This window comes from Henningerozyma blattae, chromosome 2, assembly GCF_000315915.1.
Source record: "Henningerozyma blattae CBS 6284 chromosome 2, complete genome".
NCBI classification, from domain to species: domain Eukaryota; kingdom Fungi; phylum Ascomycota; class Saccharomycetes; order Saccharomycetales; family Saccharomycetaceae; genus Henningerozyma; species Henningerozyma blattae.
Window position 1 is genome coordinate 635,103 of NC_020186.1, and position 19,898 is coordinate 655,000.

Below are 19,898 nucleotides of genomic sequence, written 5' to 3' on the forward strand. Positions count from 1 at the left end.
GTTTCCTTTTTAGCATATTGTAATCCGTACACCATTTTCTTAAAAAAAATAGTAAAAATCATTTATTAGGGGTTCTGGTATTTTGATATAATAGATATTATGCATATAATACATTACAATTATATTTAATTGTAAACGAACTATCGAGCTAGAAACTACTACTACTACTATTAATAGCCTAATATCATTATGTTTGGATTCATAACGGATTACTTCTCTACGAAGAAGTCATCTGACGATATGCTTACAAGAAGCGCAAGAGATCAATGCTGGAATGCTCGAGATGTTTACTTCTCTTGTCTAGATTCACATGATGTGATTAGTCCCAATTCAAAAAATGCAAAGGATATTTGTACTTCAGAAAAAAACAAATATAATGAAAATTGTGCCATTTCTTGGGTACGTTATTTCAATGATAAGAGACTTGTCGATTATAAAAAGAAAAAATTGATGGAAGAAAATGAAAATGTCACATTTGTTGATGTTAATCCAGCATTGTTAGAAAAAAAGATAATACTCCTCCATATGCAATAATTGTATATCTACAGTTATACCCAGCTCTATATCTATATCTATATCTATATATATATATATATATATCTAGACTCTTATGTTCCGACTCTTTTTATATATCAAAAGTTTATATTCTAATACGCATTATTATGTTTTAAATATAAGGAAAAATATTTTCTTTATCTACAAAAATTATAACTGAGTTCGAGAATTATTAATTTATTAAAATTATATTAAATATAGATGGATGATTATTAAAAGTGTTACTACATGAATAGAGAGGAAAAAAAATTATATGTAAAGGAGAAATAAAAAATATAGGAATATATCCTGGAATATAATCATGGTATGATTAAGAGAAGAGGGTAAAAAAAATAAAAAGAGGTAAAAAACACGATTAGTGTAATAGAATAATTTTTTCAGCCATCATTAAGGAAGACTAAGAGGTTCGAATAAATAACTGACATAGACCCAATTGGTAACTATTCTTGACAGTATAAATTGATGTGTAATAATACACATAGCCAGAATAAAGAGGGAAGAAAGAAAAAAAGAACAAGTAGAGATTAACTCAAATTTTAGACTGTCCTGTCAAAATTAAAATTATTTCAGAAAAGAGTATTCTTAAACTGTTACAGAAGGAGCGTCACCTGCAGCAGCAGAACTAGATTCCCCTGGTTCTTCCTCATCTTCACTGTTTTCAATTTCAGTTTCATTATCACCAATGGCAGTTTCACCTGAATTTCTTGGTGACATTGGCAATTCTTTACCAGCATAACGTTTTTCTTCTGAGCTTGTTTGCTGTGGTCTTGGTAAAGAGGTATTAATACCTGGTAAACAATCATATCTGTTAATAATCCAGGATAAATAACCTGGGTAAATGGCGAATAGACATAAATCTAAAATACCGTAAAAGACAGCTTCTGCATCTGGAGTGATGGCATTACCACCTTCAGATAGACCCCAACAAACAGTGTATAGTAATACAATGATAGTGTGGGTAAGGAAGACGCATAATTGGAAACCTCTAATCTTCAAGTCAACAATTTGTCTCTTTAGTTTAATACCTTCAATTGTTAGCAAAACAAAGACACCCATAACCCAATAACCCCATTTATAAGTCGAATGAATTAAAATACCAACTAGCAAACAAACAATCCAATAGGTGGTACCTAGAATTTGAACTAATAGAGAATGTGCAATATCCCAAAAGAAGAAATCAATATTTTCACCTGCATGGACACATAGAGAAGCCATTTCATTTAAAAAGTAAAGAACAGGCCAACTTAATACCCATCCAATAAATTTACAATAAAAGACCTGTCTAACGTTTGGATATTTATTTGTAATACTGTGACTAACATCTTCACCTCTAAATTCAGCTTGAATACCACCCCAACCTAAATTGGATGCATAAGTATAGTATGCAAATGATTCAAAAATACAAATAATAAATGGACCTGCAATGGTATATCTTTGTAGCTTATTATATTCTTTTTTGTTTTCGACATAAAAAAACATAATAGCATAAATACCACCTAAGAACCCAAAAACTGAGAAGACAGTCCACAACCAATCTGAACCACTTTCAGTCAAGTGAATATCGGTACCAGTTGGAGGATTTACATGAACTGCTCTATTACCTCTCTTAAACAGATTTACATAACCATTTTCTAGTGACGACATATGTAATTTGATTAAAATTAATTTTTTATTTTTTTGCTTGTAGTATATTTTTTTATTTGCTATTTTAATTTTAATTATAATTATTTGGAAAATATTATGCTAATTAAAATTTAAACTATTTTTCTAATAGATATATACTAAATTGAATTTTGTTTACTTCGTTGAAACAAATAAACACAACACATAACGGGGTTGTCTAAGTAACTTAGTAAGAAACAATGCAATTACATCAAGCTTATATATTAATAATTTCTACTGTTTCCTTTTATTTTTTAAAACATCAAAATCGAAAGAAAACAAAGCATTATTGTAGGGAGTAAATAATATAGGAACGAAAGCACGCCACTTAAGTTATTTTTTTTATTTTTATTTTTTTTTTCATTTTGTAGTTCTGTGTATTCTACTGTTTATTCTCATCTCTTATTACTAAGTTTTTTGTAAGTAATTTAATGTGTTGCAAAATAATTATTGCAATCTTCAGAAATTGCTCATAGGGTTAGGAATTGTTTCATGTAACATGGAAAATTTTGAATGGAACTGGCATAATTACCCCAAAAATAGAACCCATTGACACTTGTAGACCCAAAATAGGTAAAAATCCATCTCCAGTCCGGGCCATTATTAGAACTCTCCAGACGTAAATTAACGGAGGGAATAATGGGAAGAGGTTGCCCTAGTTGTCATGCAGAAATATAGCTTCAACGGTTCTTCAAAAATGCCATATTTAGTATGACATTTTAATCTATAATTCTACATCAATATACTTGGTAAAGTAATTTAGGTATCTGAGCTTAAAGAGAACATTGAGCCTATTTTCCAGCATCTTCTATGGGTTATTTCCGGAGATGAGCCCCCAAAGAAGCCCACGTAGGGATGGGATTCTTCGCTCAAGTGGAAGCACGCCCCCTTATAGGGATTCAATTGTAAAAACTGTACCTTACTACCAGATTCTTTCAGATGTGAATCAGTAGGAACTGTCCATTCTAATTAAAGGATAGAGGTGGGGGTTAGATGAAACCTTAACAGCTTTTTTCCAAAGGTAATGCAGAGTCATTTGAACCATTCAACTTAGAATTTCAGTAAGATGCAATAGGAACGCTGGTAATGGATGTTTACATTGAAGTTTTCAAATCAGGAGAAGGTTGACCCGATCCGTAATGGGATTTTATAAATATTTATATAAACTAATGTAAGATACCCATATTATTCTAACACGTATCAATACTCAAAGATAAAACACGTACATCCTTACAGTATCTGAAGTTAGATGCGAATCCTTTAGGGCAGTTTTCGTAGGTAGTGCTAGTATCAAAGGTACACTAGTGTTGATCTTTTCTTAAATAGGGAATATGTTTCCTACAGGGGATTTCATATCTACCGATTCCCTTTAATATTTATAACTTACTTAACTCACGATAATCATCAAGGAAAAATATAACAAAAACACAATACCTTATTAGTGCTCTGATTGTTTTATCACCGGTTCGGTTATGAATGGATTCAGCTGCCGAAGAGAAGTTACCTTAAGGAATAATCTCTTTTGAAATGAATAAACTAGTGAAAAAAGGATCAATAATAATAAACAATGCATTTACTTTATTATGTATTAACTTATCTTTATCCCCGTAAAGATGAGCGATCGGCTGGTAAGTCTCAAGCAACCTTAAACCCTGATTAGTCTTTTTCTAAGATTTTATTTTCTCGGCAGGATCGATAGTCTTTTTACGGCATCAATAAAGGTACACGAAGCAATTGGAAACCCCTAGGAAAAAAAGGTCTTTAAAATCACTACATAATGTTTGTAGTTATTGTATACGTGTTCTACGTTTGCTGTTTTTTCGTTTTTTTAATATTCTTATCATTTTTGAAAGAAAAACAATAAAAACATATGCCATAAATTTTTTGGTAAATATTGTAATATTAGTAAACTTTTATTCCAGTGATCCGTAATCTTTTCGTGACAGTTTATGTATGATGTTGTAAATTAATACAAATGAAGTTAATCATAGATATGTTTAGATCTTGTGATTGGATCTCGTGTCTCTTATTACAGTTAGTTATGCTATGCTTTAAATTTTTTTTAAAAAATTACAAAAATGTAGAAAAGAGCTTTTAGAAACGTTAGGTTTCAATACATTTAATGCGACTGTAAAAGAGATGGAATAGATTAAAAACATTTTTTCTCTATTATGGTAATATAATTAATTTTTAAATAGTTAAACAATATAAGAGGTATATTGAGAATAAATAAGTTTTAAAGGAATGGATAAATAAATTCATATATAGATTAAAAGACTTGCAAAAAATAATGATAAGAAAAGTAAATTATAGTAAAGAATGTATGAATTAAAATAGCCTTAGTACCCAATTTTGATATGGAAAACCATAATAGAATGAAAAATAAAAACTAAGAGTCCTTGTACAGTCATTAATAACTGATATAAAAATTTGGAATAATATTCTAAACACTGTCAACTAATAAAAAAAAGTGTTTAATTGAAATTTGAGTAAGTGCGTGAATTGTCTAAAGTGTAAAATATATATAGTACAATGTGTAATAGAATTGAAAAAAAAACAAAAATAAAAAAAATAGAATGTAGAAGATAATTAAAGATCAATTAGTTTGGAAAGTTTGAATGATAGTCTTATTTTTTTTATATTGAAAACACTTCAATATTAGCCTTTGCACCGTTTTTTGCAGTTACGACACAGAAGGCGGCGTCTCCAGAACCTTTACTTGCTTGATTACTAGATACTTCGTTTACCCCTTGCTTGGATGGATCGATAGTGCACGGTAGCCCATTACATTGAGATTCATCATCACATGTTATTCTTATTCCAAAGGTTGGTTTTTGTTTATTAAATGGCGACGAAGCTTCTAGATAAACAGGGTTCCAACCAATCTTGACATAAGTATTTTGATTATCATCCATGTTTGCACCAGCAACATAAGGAGACCAATTCCCCCAAGGATTAGAAGTAGAGCCCCATTTACAACCATCATTGGCGCTTACACCTGGTGGGTTTACGTAGTAGTGAGCAGCGGTACTGGCCCAATAATCAGTACCTGGAACAGCCAATACTTGTGAAGAACCGCTACCAACTTCAGTAGGAATCAACATTTCTTCATTACCTGGTAATACTGTTTGGCAGAATGCTACTGTACTACCCGCACTATTCTTAGCAGATACAGTTCCCTTGCCTTGATAACAATAATCTTTATCTTTGAAACCTTTTTGTAAGTTACCATTGCTATCACAATATAACCCACCATATTGTGATTGTGGGTAAGTGTAGGAAGTAGCACTTGGATCCCATTGTGCCATTAGTTGACCTGGTTGACAAGCATATGGACACCAAGTACCAGGCTTACATTCTTGATCATCATGCATAGCCCAACCAGCATTCTTACCACTAGTTTGAACAGCAACCATACCATTACCATTTGGAAATTGGCAATCAGAGGCAGCACGCTTAGCATATTTATGTCTATGATGAGGTGGGAACTCGTTTGGATCTGGCTTAGAAGCTTCTGAAAAGAGATTTTGCTTGTAGTCAGGGTCAGCCAATGGAGCTGTAGTAGCTAAATTTATCATAGCTACTGTACAAAAGATTAAACTTGAAATTTGAATCATCTTGATTGATGTTTATGAAAATGAGATATTCTTAAAAGTAAATCGTTTAAATGACTATTTAAACAATAAATTTAGAGTTAATTTATTTTATTTTATATTTGTCTATATATAAATCTAGAAAGAATTAAAATGTAAAAGAGGCATGACAACATAAGAGACTAAATATTCAAAATTCGACCTTACTTATATACCTTTATCCAAACGTTACGACTGGAGAAATACAAAGAAACGAATAAACTGGAATATATACTTCCAGAACTGTATTAAGATTTACAAACACTAATAGATTCTTGTGGAGAGATACGTAATTTAATACTTATCAAAATAGTAAAAATAAACTCCACAAGACTTTAATACCCGCTACAGTACATCTTCCTAGTAACTGCCGTAGTGATATGGTACTACTAGATTAGATGCTAAAAGAGAATATAATAATAAATACTAATATGAATACCTATTAACAACAAAAAATTAATCACGGCTAGTTGTAATAAAGAAAAAACGGAAATACTGACACCAGCTTTTCTTAGAGATGCACTAAAAGATTTTGTTTTCTTCACTTGAACTACAGTGTTTGTAGACACTAATTTAAAATAAACGATATTTTGAAAAAACGTCAATAAAGAATATTTAATAGAATTTTTTCTATTATGACATCTTTATTTTTTTCTCATTTCTTTTTTTACTATTTTTACTGTCATCCAGTTAATAAGTCTCCATAACACCGATTAATTTGCCAAGAAAATTCCGTCACTATTCTGAATTACATTAGCCAGAATATGTTAATCTCTGTACTGTTTATGATTACTAGTCCCGACTCCTCTTTTCGAGATGTTATTTAATCTATATTTGGCGTATTAGATCAAACTAGTTTACGCGAAACTCCTTCTAAAGCGGAATCTTCCAGTTTCGGAGTTTCAAAACGGATAAGCCAAACTAGCGTACATTTTCAACTAGAAATCCTTACATCTAACGGATGAAAAATTTTTCTTAGAGCTAGATTTATCCTGATCACTGGTCTAGAAATGTAATATATCTGTTAATGGTAAGACGATAGCTTTTTTAAGCCATCGGAATACTGTTTTTGTAATTAACTACATCTAAAACAGATAATTTTGAGATAATATGTGATCTAATCGACAAGCCAATAACAGTTATTAATCAGCAAATTCTGTGTGGAGATAACTGATAGTATACAACTTGGCAATTATATGTACTGATCTGGAAATATGATGGCTGTGGAACTTTTACTATAGTTCACTTCTTCAAATATTACCAAAATACGTAATATCATGTGAAATGGCCCTGCCTTGATAAGTAAGCAGAACTTTTCGTAGATACTATTATAGTGTGTGAGCTGACTGTATGTCACTAGTGACGTGTAGTTGTTTTGTAGAAAGTAATGTGCCGAACATATTTGATATATATTAAACGGAATAACCGGAGGAAGACTCTAAGAGCGAAAGAACTAGATCAAAGTTAAAAGATGTAATGGTAATATTGAGGAAAAAGCCGGAATAGAGATGTTCTAGATGTCAATCAATACTATATAACACGGAGATCAATACTAAAAAGAAAAGTACTTGAAACAGAACACGTCTTTCCGTCAGACCGTAACCGATCGAAACAATAAATATTATTACCCCAATAACTGTTAGATATCTGAATACTTCGGCTAATATCAATACTCGTCAGATGATAGTTATGGTACTAGTACTAATTATTGTGATGTATCTAAACAGCTCAAATTTATGAAGTAAAGTGACGGGAATGTATTAAAATTTATTTATTGGTATTATATAAAGTTTATTCTTATTTATAGGTAATTTTTTGTTAGTAAATATTGTTACAACTGTTCTACAGTGAAGCCGAGGAAAAAAGAATAATGTCAGTATATGATATGAGGGAAGGGGTATTTCATAAGAGAGTAAAAGCATGATAGTAAAGCAGAGGGAAGTTTATGAAGTTTAATACAAAGTAATATACTAAATAATTGATTGTCTATCAGAATCGAATCTGGTCATATGATAGTTTTTTTTGTTTTTATTTTTTTTTCCTGTTTCGATTTTATATTTTTTTCTTGTTTGCAGTTTTTAAAATATAAGTCTGTTTTTGTTTGTTTTTTTTATTTAAGAAGTTCATCATTTTCGTCAGCCCATCTCAGGCACTTTTTTATTCCTGATATGCTTTTGTTATTTTTATTTTTATTATACAATGTAGAGGCCAATGATTGTTCAAATTCAAACCCTCTTATAATAGCGATATCAGGAGAATCGTCATCATTATCGTCACTATTTTCATCTTCCGAGTAGTTCTCATGCTTGGCAGTGTGATATCTAGTCATTGAAGAAAATCTTGCTCCTGATATTAAATCTCTCTTTTGTTTTTTATATTTTTTTTAACAGATGAGTTTACAGGAATAGAAACTTTCTCCAATGGAGATATGATCTTTGGAATCTTTAAACAATCTTTACTCAGTAACATATTTATTTCTGTAGCAAAAATAGTTGCATCTTCCAAAGATTTTTTGGATGAACTTACCAAGAAATTTAACGAATTTGGATGTATTTTTAATATAGGGTTTTTTGGTGTTTTATATCTGTGACATGGTTTATGCATATTATTATTTTCTGATGAAGAAATTAATGATGAATTTGTTAATTTTTGATCTGCCACACTTGATAAGTTATTATCAAATTTATTAAATAAAGATGATCGTATTATTCTATTCAGTTCTTGAGTGACATCGTTTAAAAGTGGTTTATTGTTACAAGCAGTATTTGATGGTAAGCTGTCAAATATATTATTTTCTGGAATATAGTTAAAATGATCTTCATTAATTTCATCATTTCCATTAATATTCCAAGGATTCAAATTAATATTTGGTGAAAATGGACTTATTATATCATTTGAACTTATATTTGAAGTTGGAGTTGTTGAAGTTGAAGATGATACTTCATCGCCGTAAATGGGACTAAAAATTCTATTTGTATAATCTGAATCATAAATATTTCTTATTCTTGAAGGACTATAACTGAGAAGTTCATCATCTTCTGTTGGTGTATTTTCATTATAATTAACATTTTCATAAGTGGTGGTATTGAGAGTTAAAAATTGTGGTTGAATATTTTTAGAACTAGTTTTAATTATAGGAGAGGGACTTACTAGATTTGGTATCTTGGAGTCATTCAATTTGTTATTAATGTATTGAGATTGATTATTTTTCTTAAATTTCCTTATCTTATGTTTTCTTGAAAGTTTAAAGGCAGCTGTTACAGCAGGTGTTGTAATATTTTTAGATATAATTGTATCAGTTTCAGCATTATTAATAGTGAACGAGAGTGGTGTAGTTTTCCTTATTTTCTTATTGGGAGTTCTTGGAAGAACAATGTCAACGATTGTTTTAGATCTTGGAGTTGAAATTAAGCTTGGTTCAACATCTAGGGTATTCATTTCGTGCGGGTAGATTTCTAGTATTATGTTTTTTTGTTTTTTGAGATGTTTTTATGGGTGGCAATTTTTTTTTTTTGGTTCTATAATAATTTATAAATTCTTTAAAAGGAAGTTTTTTCAGGATATGTATAATTTATCAAATTTATCAATCAATTTATATAAAAGCTTTAATTTTTTTTCTGTATCAATGTATTAGAATCATATATATTTGTGTAAATATTTTCTGAATAATTTTTTTCTTTTTCGTTACGTCTGATCTTTTTTTATTATTAATATTTCCAAATATTAATTAATAAATGATGCAAAAAAATTTTAAGATCGAAAAAAGTAAAAATTTGAGAAAGACGATTAGACGTAAAAAAAAATGTAAATCTTAATGCAAAAAAAATATGATTGCTGTTTAATATATAATCAAATTTTTTTTTTTTTAAAAACAAGAAGATCCAAAAAAATGAAAATACAAAACAAAAGCAAGACATATAGATATGTGAGCTTAAGAATCAAGAAGTATAAGCAAATGAGACCAAAAAACAGTAGTAAACGCTGATTATCAATTTATTTTTTATTTACCTTAGTCATTGTACTATATTTTCCCAAAATGGAGAATATTAATGGAATCAACAATAACAGAATTATTATTATTTGTCTTCCGCTGACAAAAAAAAGGCTATGGTCTAATGAAACAAGGAAGAGAAGGTGTTAGCCAAGGGTAAAAGTCAAATTTAAAAATTTAAGAATCAATTGGGATTGGAATCAAATGGATCACGGTTAAAATTCTAGTGTAGAAAGACGCGTAGAAGTTGTTTAGAACAATGAAGAAGAATAGTAAAGCTTAGTTTTGAATAAACATGTTTTCATGTTGATACAGAACATTAGTGTTTAGAATACAATACGCAAAAATTTAAAAAAATTAAAATATTTTGAAATCATAATATGATCAATAGTACTAGGCATCGAAAAGTTTCCTAATTAGTATATGTTGTTATTGGAAATTTCATCAAAACTAACCATTAATTGTTTATTTTAAATTTTTTTCGGAAATTGATTTGTTTTGATTTAATATAATTCGGGAAAAAAACACTAAATTGAAAAAATTAAAAATTTCGGAAGATGAAATTTTCATTAGATGGAAATCGGATAGAGAAATCGACAAATCAGGAAATATATACTAAAAAATAAAGATTCCCTTGTTACTAAAACGACTCGAACAAAAACAATAACAACAAAAAAATAAGGCAAGATAAGAGGGTGCTTTGGAAATGGGTCAGGTAAACAAGTGTTCAAGGTAAGACTAATAGTGTTGGGGATCTTAAGAAACGAGGGTTTTGGAGTTTTCTGGAGTTTATGTTTTGATGAGACTCGAGAGATTCGAATGGGGATAAAAATTCCACTTTAAGGCTGAGTTGAACCACGTCACCATTAAAAAAAGAGAACGAGACCCGATTACATGAACAGAAGGAAACTCCAACATTTCACAACTCAAAATTATTTACAATTTCTTAAACATGTTTACCTGAGGCATAGTAGTAAGCCAGGCATTTTGGGTTTCACATTTCACACCGGATTCTTGCCTAACTCAGTGTCCAATTTTTTTTCTCTCTTTCTCGCTGTAACTTAATGATGCGTTCATATAGATTCAAAATTCCGTCGGTGCTTGCCATAGCTGTGATGTAAGCAAAAGTTTTAATTAATTGTAAGCCTATTATTTCAGATCTGGCTTGCCATAGAATTTGAAATGTGGCGTAGCACAATACATAACAAACTTTGATGTTTCCAGCATGGCATCGGAAATGATGGCTAATACATATCTAAAGTGAAACGATATACTGAATGTCTCAGTAATCATTGGAAAATGCCAGCATTCAAATTCAAAATCAAACTCAAACAAATAATTTCCAAAAAGGATCTATACTAAACAAACTAATTGATTCTTGAACTTGCAAACATCTCTAATGCTTCGAATACAAAAGCTTGCTTGAAGTCTGCGTTGACCTTTGAAATTTAAATTTGTAATCATTAGAATTCAACACTCGTAAAAACAAACTCTTACCTAGCATTTGGAGCCGAACTCCGCAACAATGGATCTCGTACAAGATGCATACAGATCGGAACGCCAAAAGACCCCGCGAGACTTTCCAGATTCAGCAATTCAATATAATTAGCCATGTATTTACCCTGTTACCGTATACGGCTACGTAGACTGCTTGTTGCAGTAATTATCCGCCGTTCCACGGGACCAATTAGAGCCGTCGTAAATCCCGCGGCTTTTAAGAAAAAAAAGAGCTGCTTCGATGCTGGACAGATCCCGTCATATTCGGAAATTTCTTCCGGGCGGCACATCGACGGTGGTTTCTAAATCTGGAAGTAGTCGCGCTCTTCCGTGGCTCGTGATCATGGCGGCACAATTGCCTAATTGGGTAGAAATTTCTCATAGACTGGGCTCAATACCTGGGTTAGAAGTTTCATTCAATGGGTTAAAGAAAAAGAAAAAGAAATAAAATTAAATTAAATTAAATTAAATTAAATCATATCAAAATCAAAAGAAATTAATATAATCAAATCAAAAGAATGGGCCTTTGGTATTGAAAAAATATATGTATAGATGAATGGTAAGGTTCCTAAGAACATTGTTTCAAAAATAAAAATTCCAATATTTACTTTTATTGCATATTCCTCTGTTGTTGCTTTTTTTTGCATTTGCACATGCTAAGGGAACTGTAACAATCGTGTCTTTAGAAAGAAGAGATGATGTATACTCAAGATTGGTTAGTATATTGTATGTTGTAGAAACATATTGAGTTTCAATCTTAGTATTGTAGTATTCTAGCTAGTTCTTGGATCATTCAACTTATTGTTATTGATTGAAATATCTTTTTGATCGCTTTAGCTACCAAGAGAAGATAATAATAGGCTTATTCGGGAATTTCTTTTTTTGGTTTTTTTTTTAATAAAAACTATATTCAAATTACCGATGGTGTCAGCTTTCGCGTGTAGTGACACAAAATCAACTGCCCCTGTGACAGCAAAACTAAAAAACAAAAACGAAATTACTTACCAAATATCAGCTATAAATATTTAAATGTCTCTTCTTGTACTTTCTCATCCACTCTATAGCTTAAATTTTATTCTTTTTAATAATCATTCTCATTCTATTTATCAGTACCCACCTCTAACGTATCTGATAAAGTGGAGTTTGATCTGTTTTTATTTGCTACAACACATTTAGAGTCAGCACCACTTGCGTACCTTTAACTTAAGATAGCAACAGATACACAACTACAAAAAAATATAGAACTACAAAAAAAGAAAACAAAAACAACCGTAATAAATACAATTTAAACCTACTGCCCACCACCATCCTCTACCTCACAACATAATTAGAAAAGAAAGAACAAAAACAAAACCAGAAAATAAATCTTAAATAAATTGTTCGACAACCAGAAATTGATCAAAAGTTTGCAACCTCAAATAAATGTCTATCTTCCATAGAAGACAGAATAATAATAATAACATAACCACCACCACCACCACCACCCGCCCATCAGGCTTCTTTCGTAAAGAAAACTCAAACACTGTTTTAGTGTCTATGCAAGCTACTAAACAATCCCGCTTTCAACCACATATCCTATTACAAAACCAAAATAACTCAAACAATTCGAACATTCCTCAGTCTGATAAAGATCCATCTCAAATTAAAAATAATACAGATAATTCAAATACTAGAATAACTGATACTACTGATTTGAACATGGGGATTCCAAAATTAACTAAACCTACTGTGAATCGTACTTCACCACCAATTCTTAATGATAAATCTAAATCAAAAGTTAATCCTAAAAATACTGCTGTAAAAATCCAACCTGTTAATCATATGAAGAGTGTACAAAGAGTCAAGAATTACCCCTTGGTTAGGGAAACCCGTGAATCTTTGGACAAAGTGGCTATTACAAGAATCTTTATTGCTAATACAAGATATGTAGTAAATGGTGTTTCAAATTCTAGAGTTGGTAAATTGTTCAATCCAATTACAAAATTGGTTGACAATATTGGGAATCATACTTTGAATTTGACTGAAAAAATTGTTCCATCTATAAAGACTAAAACTTTTAAAAATTTAGAAGATGAAGCTATGATGCCATGTAGATTTGTTTCCAAGCATACAAAGAATGTTACTAATTCCACTGTTAAAGCTATTAATGATAATATCTATGAACCTACTCATTCACAAATTATTAATTGGAGAAAATATTATAATCAATATATTAATACAAAAAACAAGCCAATGTTTAGAGGTAATTTAGATCCAATCTTATTGCCATGCAATAATTCATTCGAGAAATTTATGGTTAATTATTTGCCCAACAATAGAGCTATCTTGAACCGTAGTAACTATTGTGTGGAAAGTACAAGATCTGTGTTTTTAGCTGGTAATTTTGTGGAAAGATTGATTCCTGTAATCATTATAGATATTGGATTAGTGATCTTCTTACCATTTAGATTTATTATCCATTTGAATAAGTTGTTTAATATCTCATTAGATGAACAAAAGGATTTGACCCCATTGAATGCAGCTAAGGCAGGTTTCAAAGTGTTTGGTAAATTAAGAGATGAAGCTTTTGGTACAAAAAAAGATACTGCTAAGGCTGAAAAAAAGAGAAATGAAAAATTGGAAAAGGAAAGAGAAAAACAATTAGAAAAGGAAAAGAAACAAGAAGAAAAGGAAGCCAAGAAGCAAGCCAAGATTAAGAGTCCAATGATCATTACTTCCCAAGTCATTGAAGCCCCTCATCTAGAACATACTACGGAACATGAAAGTCTATTAGATCCAGAAAGTCAAGCTCTTTTGACTTTTTAAATGATTGAAACAATCTTATTTTTAATAACAAAACTACCAAGCCAATCCACTTTTTTTTTCTGTCTAGTATAAATACGAGTAATTGTACATGGAGTATTAACAAAAATTATATATATTCTTTTTTTAATGCTTTAAAATTTAAATTTACATTTTCTAGATATTTTTATTTTATATATATATGTGACGTATCATATCCCGTCGCACAAAATTTGTGTACCCTTTATTTTTCATTCCTGCTCTTGTTTTTCCATTCCATCCGCACATCATTAAAAAACTTTTTATACAGGTATTTTAAAAACAATAAGAAAATCTTGAAAATTCTGAAAAATAAAATTGGAATACCACAATCACCGAAATTCCCCCTACGAGAATTACCGTCGGACAAATATCCTGGGAAACACACCGGAACAAAAGTTTCTTTCTAAAGGATAGTGAAACTTTCTCCCAGGCAGAAGTGTCTTCCTACTAGCTTACTAGGACTTTCCCACTAACTCTAGACAGTTCTTACTGGAAGCTCCTTCTAAAGTCAGCCCGCTAGTGGGAGACAGAACGTAATTGTTTCTCACTGCGAATTCTCGTACGGGATGATAATGCAGACGATGGACCTAGTATTACACAGCAAAACCCGCACAAGCAACAAGTAAGGCTTTGATGGGAAATTTTGTCAACTTTTCTTCAAAATTGTTTGTTAAGTAAAAAATCATTAGTGTTACTGTTATACCATTTATTAAAAGTGATATTTTAATATAAAGAGTCTTTTTAGTGTTTAATCTTGACATAATTTCACCGTAGTAAAGGAAAACTAGTGTAAAAAGTGAGTACAACAGATATACTATTATTGATATATTATTGTGGATTATTCAAAATTTTAATTGGTATACAAGAGAATGCATTGAGGTAAAATTAATAGTTGAGTCAGATTATGTTGAGTTATAATGATCAATATGCGAGATCCATGAAGAAATATATCGATATTCCATTGCATAGAAATAAACAAATTACTAACAATAAGTTATGATTGAAAATTTCATCTCGAATGAATTTTTGATACTGATTATATTTTTTTGTTTTAGTGGCTCACTTGAAAGAATACCAAGTTATTGGCCGTCGTTTGCCAACTGAATCCGTTCCACAACCAAAGTTGTTCAGAATGAGAATCTTTGCTCCAAACGAAGTTGTTGCTAAGTCTCGTTACTGGTACTTTTTGCAAAAATTGCACAAGGTCAAGAAGGCTTCTGGTGAAGTTGTCACTGTTAACCAAATCCACGAATCTCACCCAACTAAGGTCAAGAACTTCGGTATCTGGGTTAGATACGACTCTAGATCTGGTACTCACAACATGTACAAGGAAGTCAGAGATGTCTCCAGAGTTGCTGCTGTCGAAACCTTGTACCAAGATATGGCTGCCAGACACAGAACCAGATTCAGATCCATCCACATCTTAAAGGTTGCTGAAATCGAAAAGACTGCTGATGTTAAGAGACCATACGTCAAGCAATTCTTGACCAAGGATTTGAAATTCCCATTACCACACAGAGTCCAAAAGTCTACCAAGACTTTCTCTTACAAGAGACCTTCTACTTTCTACTAAGCTATTTATTTAGTTTTTTAGTCTTTATTATCGTCATAAATATTAAATATTAATTGATTAAATTTAAATACTCTTATAACTTTTTCCATTATTTATAGCTTTCATTATTAAAATTTAAAAAATTAGATTCAAGTACATTATCCATTTGTATTTTATTTTATCAAATATAATCTAATAGTGAAATGTTGTAGTTCAGTATAATGATTTATTCCTATTCTCTATCCTTGTATCAAAAATATTTCCAAATAAACTATGTGTCTCCTGTTTCTAGCTTATCAACTCCGATGAAACGTTAAGTTCGGCTGATAATTCGATTATTCCGTGGAATGTTCGATGCATTCTGAAATTTCATTTGACTTAATCCATGACGTTGAGTTTGGAAAACCTTGTTTTTATTAATACGTAGATGATAATATCTAATCTTACAAGATTTACTTTTATCTGTTCAATTGTATATATTTGCGTCTTGTTTATGTATAAGTACGAAATAATTATCTTCTATATATACATATATATATATATATATATATTTTTCACTGAATTGATCCTAAAAAAATAGACTTTTCATCTCAGGGAAAATAAATAAAAGCAAACAAACAAACAAAAGGAAAAATAATAAAATCAGAAATTCACAAAAAGTTTACTGAGAACGCATACATATATATGTATTAGTATTTTTGTTATTGTTTATTCTGTATCGCTTTACCACTCCAATATCATTTCTGTTACCTAATCAACCTCCAATAGATATTAGATAAAAGTTGTGTTGCCAATACCACGGTCACTTCCCCTATTTTTTTTTCCAACTAGATTATGACCGTACTACAAAAAGACATATTAACATTATCAAATAACGTTTCACAGCAACACGATAATGGGGGATATGAAACCATGAAGCTTACTACTGATCAGACTGGAAATTCTTTGAAAAAGAGAACTCAAAAAAATACAAATGATAAAATATCCTCTATTTCCACCAAAAAATCAGGAAAAGAAACTATAATAGATAATAGGCATTTGCCCGTAACCGAGATACATCTACGCTCACATGAATGGTTTAGTAATTTTGTTACAAAGTATGAAATCCCAAGAAAATTTTTGCATTCCTCAATTGGGTTTATTACATTATATCTATATACTCAAAATATCAATTATAAACATGTACCCTTTCCATTAGAAGTGGCTTTTGTAATTATTTTTGCTATTGATTTGATAAGGTTGAATTGGTTCCGTTTTAATGAATTGTATTGTCATACCGTGGGAGCCTTGATGCGGAAAAAAGAGATTCATACATATAATGGTGTGTTATGGTATCTTTTGGGTTTAAGTTTCTCATTCACTTTTTTTTCAAAAGACATTGCATTGCTCTCAGTTTTCTTATTAAGTTGGTGTGATACTGCAGCTTCTACTTTTGGTAGAATATTCGGTCATTTAACACCAAAAGTCACAAAAAATAAATCATTGGCAGGCTCTGCTGCAGCTTTTATCGTTGGTGTTATCATCACCTACGTATTATACGGCTATTTTATCCCTCAATATCCACACGTTAATAGACCAGGAGAAATAGAATGGTCTGTAGAAACTAGTCATCTATCATTGTTTCGATTATCCTTAGCTGTTGGATTTATTGGCTCTTTAAGTGAAGGTATTGATTTATTTAATTGGGATGATAATTTTACCATCCCTGTATTGTCTGCTATATTTTTGAAGATTGTCTTTATAACTTGTCAAAAATAAATAGTGATAAATAACATTCTTTCATTTAAGAAAAAAATTTAAAAATCAGAAAAAAATTCTATTTATTATAACCTCTAATTTATAACTTCTAATTTATATACATTAATATATGCTTTTATTTTATAAACTACTCAACATCATTTTGTTTTATTATTATTTAAATTATATGTTGTTGTTTTTTCTCTTTTCATGATTTTGTGACACTGCTTCAATAATTTGCGTCATGGACCTCGTGATCTGGCAATTTTTCTGAAATTTTTTTTTTTTCAAACGCTCATCGGGATGAAAATTTTTGAGCTCATCTCGAAAATACTACGAATAAGATTTTATTTCTTAACGAATAAGTCTTATGAAAAAATATTAAAAATTCATTAGAAGGCTAATTAATATATTTTACTGATAGTTTTTCTGATTTTAACTCCAGCTTTAGAAGAAGATCTGTAAAGAGTGCTTATCAAGTGGTTGTGTGTGGTAATCCTTACTATAACTTAGATAGAAATCAACTAAAATGTCCTACGTTTTAACTGAAACCCCAGCAGGTTATGCCTTATTAAAGGCTTCTGATAAGAAAATCTATAAATCCTCCAGTTTATTACAAGATTTAGATACTACTGACAAAGTTTTAAAGGAATTTAAAATTGCAGCTTTCTCTAAATTTAACTCTGCTGCAAATGCCTTGGAAGAATCTACTGCCATCATTGAAGGTAAGGTTTCTCCTCAATTAGAGAAACTTTTAGATGAAATTAAAAAAGATAAGAAAACCACTTTGATTGTTTCTGAAACTAAATTAGCTAATGCTATTAATAAATTGGGCTTAAACCTTAACATTGTTTCTGATGCTGTCACTTTAGATATCTATAGAGCTGTTAAGGAATACCTACCAGATTTGTTACCAGGTTTGAGTGATTCTGATTTAAACAAAATGTCCTTAGGTTTAGCCCATTCCATTGGTCGTCATAAATTAAAATTCTCTGCTGATAAAGTTGATGTCATGATTATTCAAGCCATTGCCTTATTAGACGACTTAGACAAAGAATTAAATACATATGCTATGAGATGTAAGGAATGGTACGGGTGGCATTTCCCAGAATTGGCCAAAATCGTCACTGATTCTGTTGCATACGCTAGATTAATCTTAACCATGGGTATTAGATCTAAGGCTTCTGAAACTGATATGAGTGAAATTTTGCCAGAAGAAATTGAAGAACGTGTTAAAACTGCCGCTGAAGTTTCTATGGGTACTGAAATTACTCCAACTGATTTAGATAACATTAAAGCTTTAGCTGAACAAATCGTTGAATTTGCTTCTTACAGAGAACAATTATCTAACTATCTATCTTCAAGAATGAAGGCTATCGCTCCAAACTTGACTCAATTAGTTGGTGAATTAGTTGGTGCTAGATTAATTGCTCATTCTGGTTCTTTAATCTCTTTAGCCAAATCACCAGCTTCTACTATCCAAATCTTAGGTGCTGAAAAAGCTTTATTCAGAGCTTTAAAGACTAAGCATGATACTCCAAAATATGGTTTATTATACCATGCTTCTTTAGTTGGCCAAGCTACTGGTAAAAATAAGGGTAAGATTGCTAGAGTTTTAGCTGCCAAGGCTGCCGTCTCCCTACGTTATGATGCTTTAGCTGAAGATAGAGATGATGCTGGTGATGTTGGTTTAGAAGCTAGAACTAAGGTAGAAAACAGATTGTCTCAATTAGAAGGTAGAGATCTAAGAACTACTCCAAAGGTTGTTCGTGAAGCTAAAAAGGTTGAAATAACCGAAGCTAGAGCTTATAACGCTGATGCTGATACTATTCCAGCAGCTGAAGCTGATTCTGACGATGAAAGTGAAGATGAATCTGAAGAAAAGAAGGAAAAGAAGGATAAGAAAAGAAAGAGAGATGAAGATGAAGATGAAGAAAAAGAAGAAAAGAAGAAATCTAAGAAAGAAAAGAAGGAAAAGAAGGAAAAGAAGGAAAAGAAGGAAAAGAAAGACAAGAAGGAAAAGAAAGACAAGAAGGAAAAGAAGGATAAAAAGGATAAAAAATCCAAGAAAGAAAAGAAATAAGTAAAGGATTAGCATATTTATTTTAATATAATTATTATATCTGGTCATTTTTTTTCTTAATTGTTTTTATTTTCATTTCCCCAATTCCTCCATTATGTGTCTCTTTTGTGCACCTTTCTAAATTAGTCATTAATGCTACGCTCATTCTGAAAGCAACTGGTATATCCTTTATCTTATCAAACTACACATTGTATACTCTGTAAATTAGAAGTCTCATTATATAAAATCTTATCAACTATAACTATAACTATTAAGATGATCTTTTACGCTGTGCTTTAAACATTTATACATGATTTATCCTTTTCTAAATAATGCTAAAAAGTAAAGTAAGTAAAATTATATGACTTGTTTAAAGAAATAAAGTTA

At 30.7% G+C, this 19,898-nt stretch overlaps 8 protein-coding genes across 8 annotated transcripts; 5 read left to right on the forward strand and 3 right to left on the reverse strand.

Annotated features, from left to right (window-relative positions):
* Positions 1-189: 189 nt before the first annotated feature.
* Positions 190-534, forward strand: COA6 (Coa6p; the record flags this gene model as incomplete). Its single annotated transcript, XM_004178589.1, has 1 exon — positions 190-534. The coding sequence occupies one exon, from the start codon at positions 190-192 to the stop codon at positions 532-534; it is 345 nt and encodes a 114-aa protein (XP_004178637.1).
* Positions 535-1,137: 603 nt separating this feature from the next.
* TBLA0B02770 (opsin family protein) lies at positions 1,138-2,199 on the reverse strand (the record flags this gene model as incomplete). Its single annotated transcript, XM_004178590.1, has 1 exon — positions 1,138-2,199. One exon carries the CDS (start codon positions 2,197-2,199, stop codon positions 1,138-1,140), a length of 1,062 nt encoding a protein of 353 aa, XP_004178638.1.
* Positions 2,200-4,853: 2,654 nt separating this feature from the next.
* Positions 4,854-5,795, reverse strand: TBLA0B02780 (uncharacterized protein; the record flags this gene model as incomplete). Its single annotated transcript, XM_004178591.1, has 1 exon — positions 4,854-5,795. One exon carries the CDS (start codon positions 5,793-5,795, stop codon positions 4,854-4,856), a length of 942 nt encoding a protein of 313 aa, XP_004178639.1.
* Positions 5,796-8,201: 2,406 nt separating this feature from the next.
* SFG1 (Sfg1p) lies at positions 8,202-9,287 on the reverse strand (the record flags this gene model as incomplete). The annotated part of the gene is made up of 1 exon (XM_004178592.1): positions 8,202-9,287. One exon carries the CDS (start codon positions 9,285-9,287, stop codon positions 8,202-8,204), a length of 1,086 nt encoding a protein of 361 aa, XP_004178640.1.
* Positions 9,288-12,759: 3,472 nt separating this feature from the next.
* On the forward strand, positions 12,760-14,142 carry SPS4 (Sps4p; the record flags this gene model as incomplete). The annotated part of the gene is made up of 1 exon (XM_004178593.1): positions 12,760-14,142. The coding sequence occupies one exon, from the start codon at positions 12,760-12,762 to the stop codon at positions 14,140-14,142; it is 1,383 nt and encodes a 460-aa protein (XP_004178641.1).
* Positions 14,143-14,781: 639 nt separating this feature from the next.
* On the forward strand, positions 14,782-15,733 carry RPL20B (60S ribosomal protein eL20; the record flags this gene model as incomplete). The annotated part of the gene is made up of 2 exons (XM_004178594.1): position 14,782; positions 15,216-15,733. Coding segments are annotated over 2 exons (519 nt in total).
* Positions 15,734-16,624: 891 nt separating this feature from the next.
* DGK1 (diacylglycerol kinase) lies at positions 16,625-17,470 on the forward strand (the record flags this gene model as incomplete). The annotated part of the gene is made up of 1 exon (XM_004178595.1): positions 16,625-17,470. The coding sequence occupies one exon, from the start codon at positions 16,625-16,627 to the stop codon at positions 17,468-17,470; it is 846 nt and encodes a 281-aa protein (XP_004178643.1).
* A 508-nt stretch (positions 17,471-17,978) lies between these two features.
* Positions 17,979-19,532, forward strand: NOP58 (RNA-processing protein NOP58; the record flags this gene model as incomplete). Its single annotated transcript, XM_004178596.1, has 1 exon — positions 17,979-19,532. One exon carries the CDS (start codon positions 17,979-17,981, stop codon positions 19,530-19,532), a length of 1,554 nt encoding a protein of 517 aa, XP_004178644.1.
* Between the last annotated feature and the right edge of the window lie 366 nt (positions 19,533-19,898).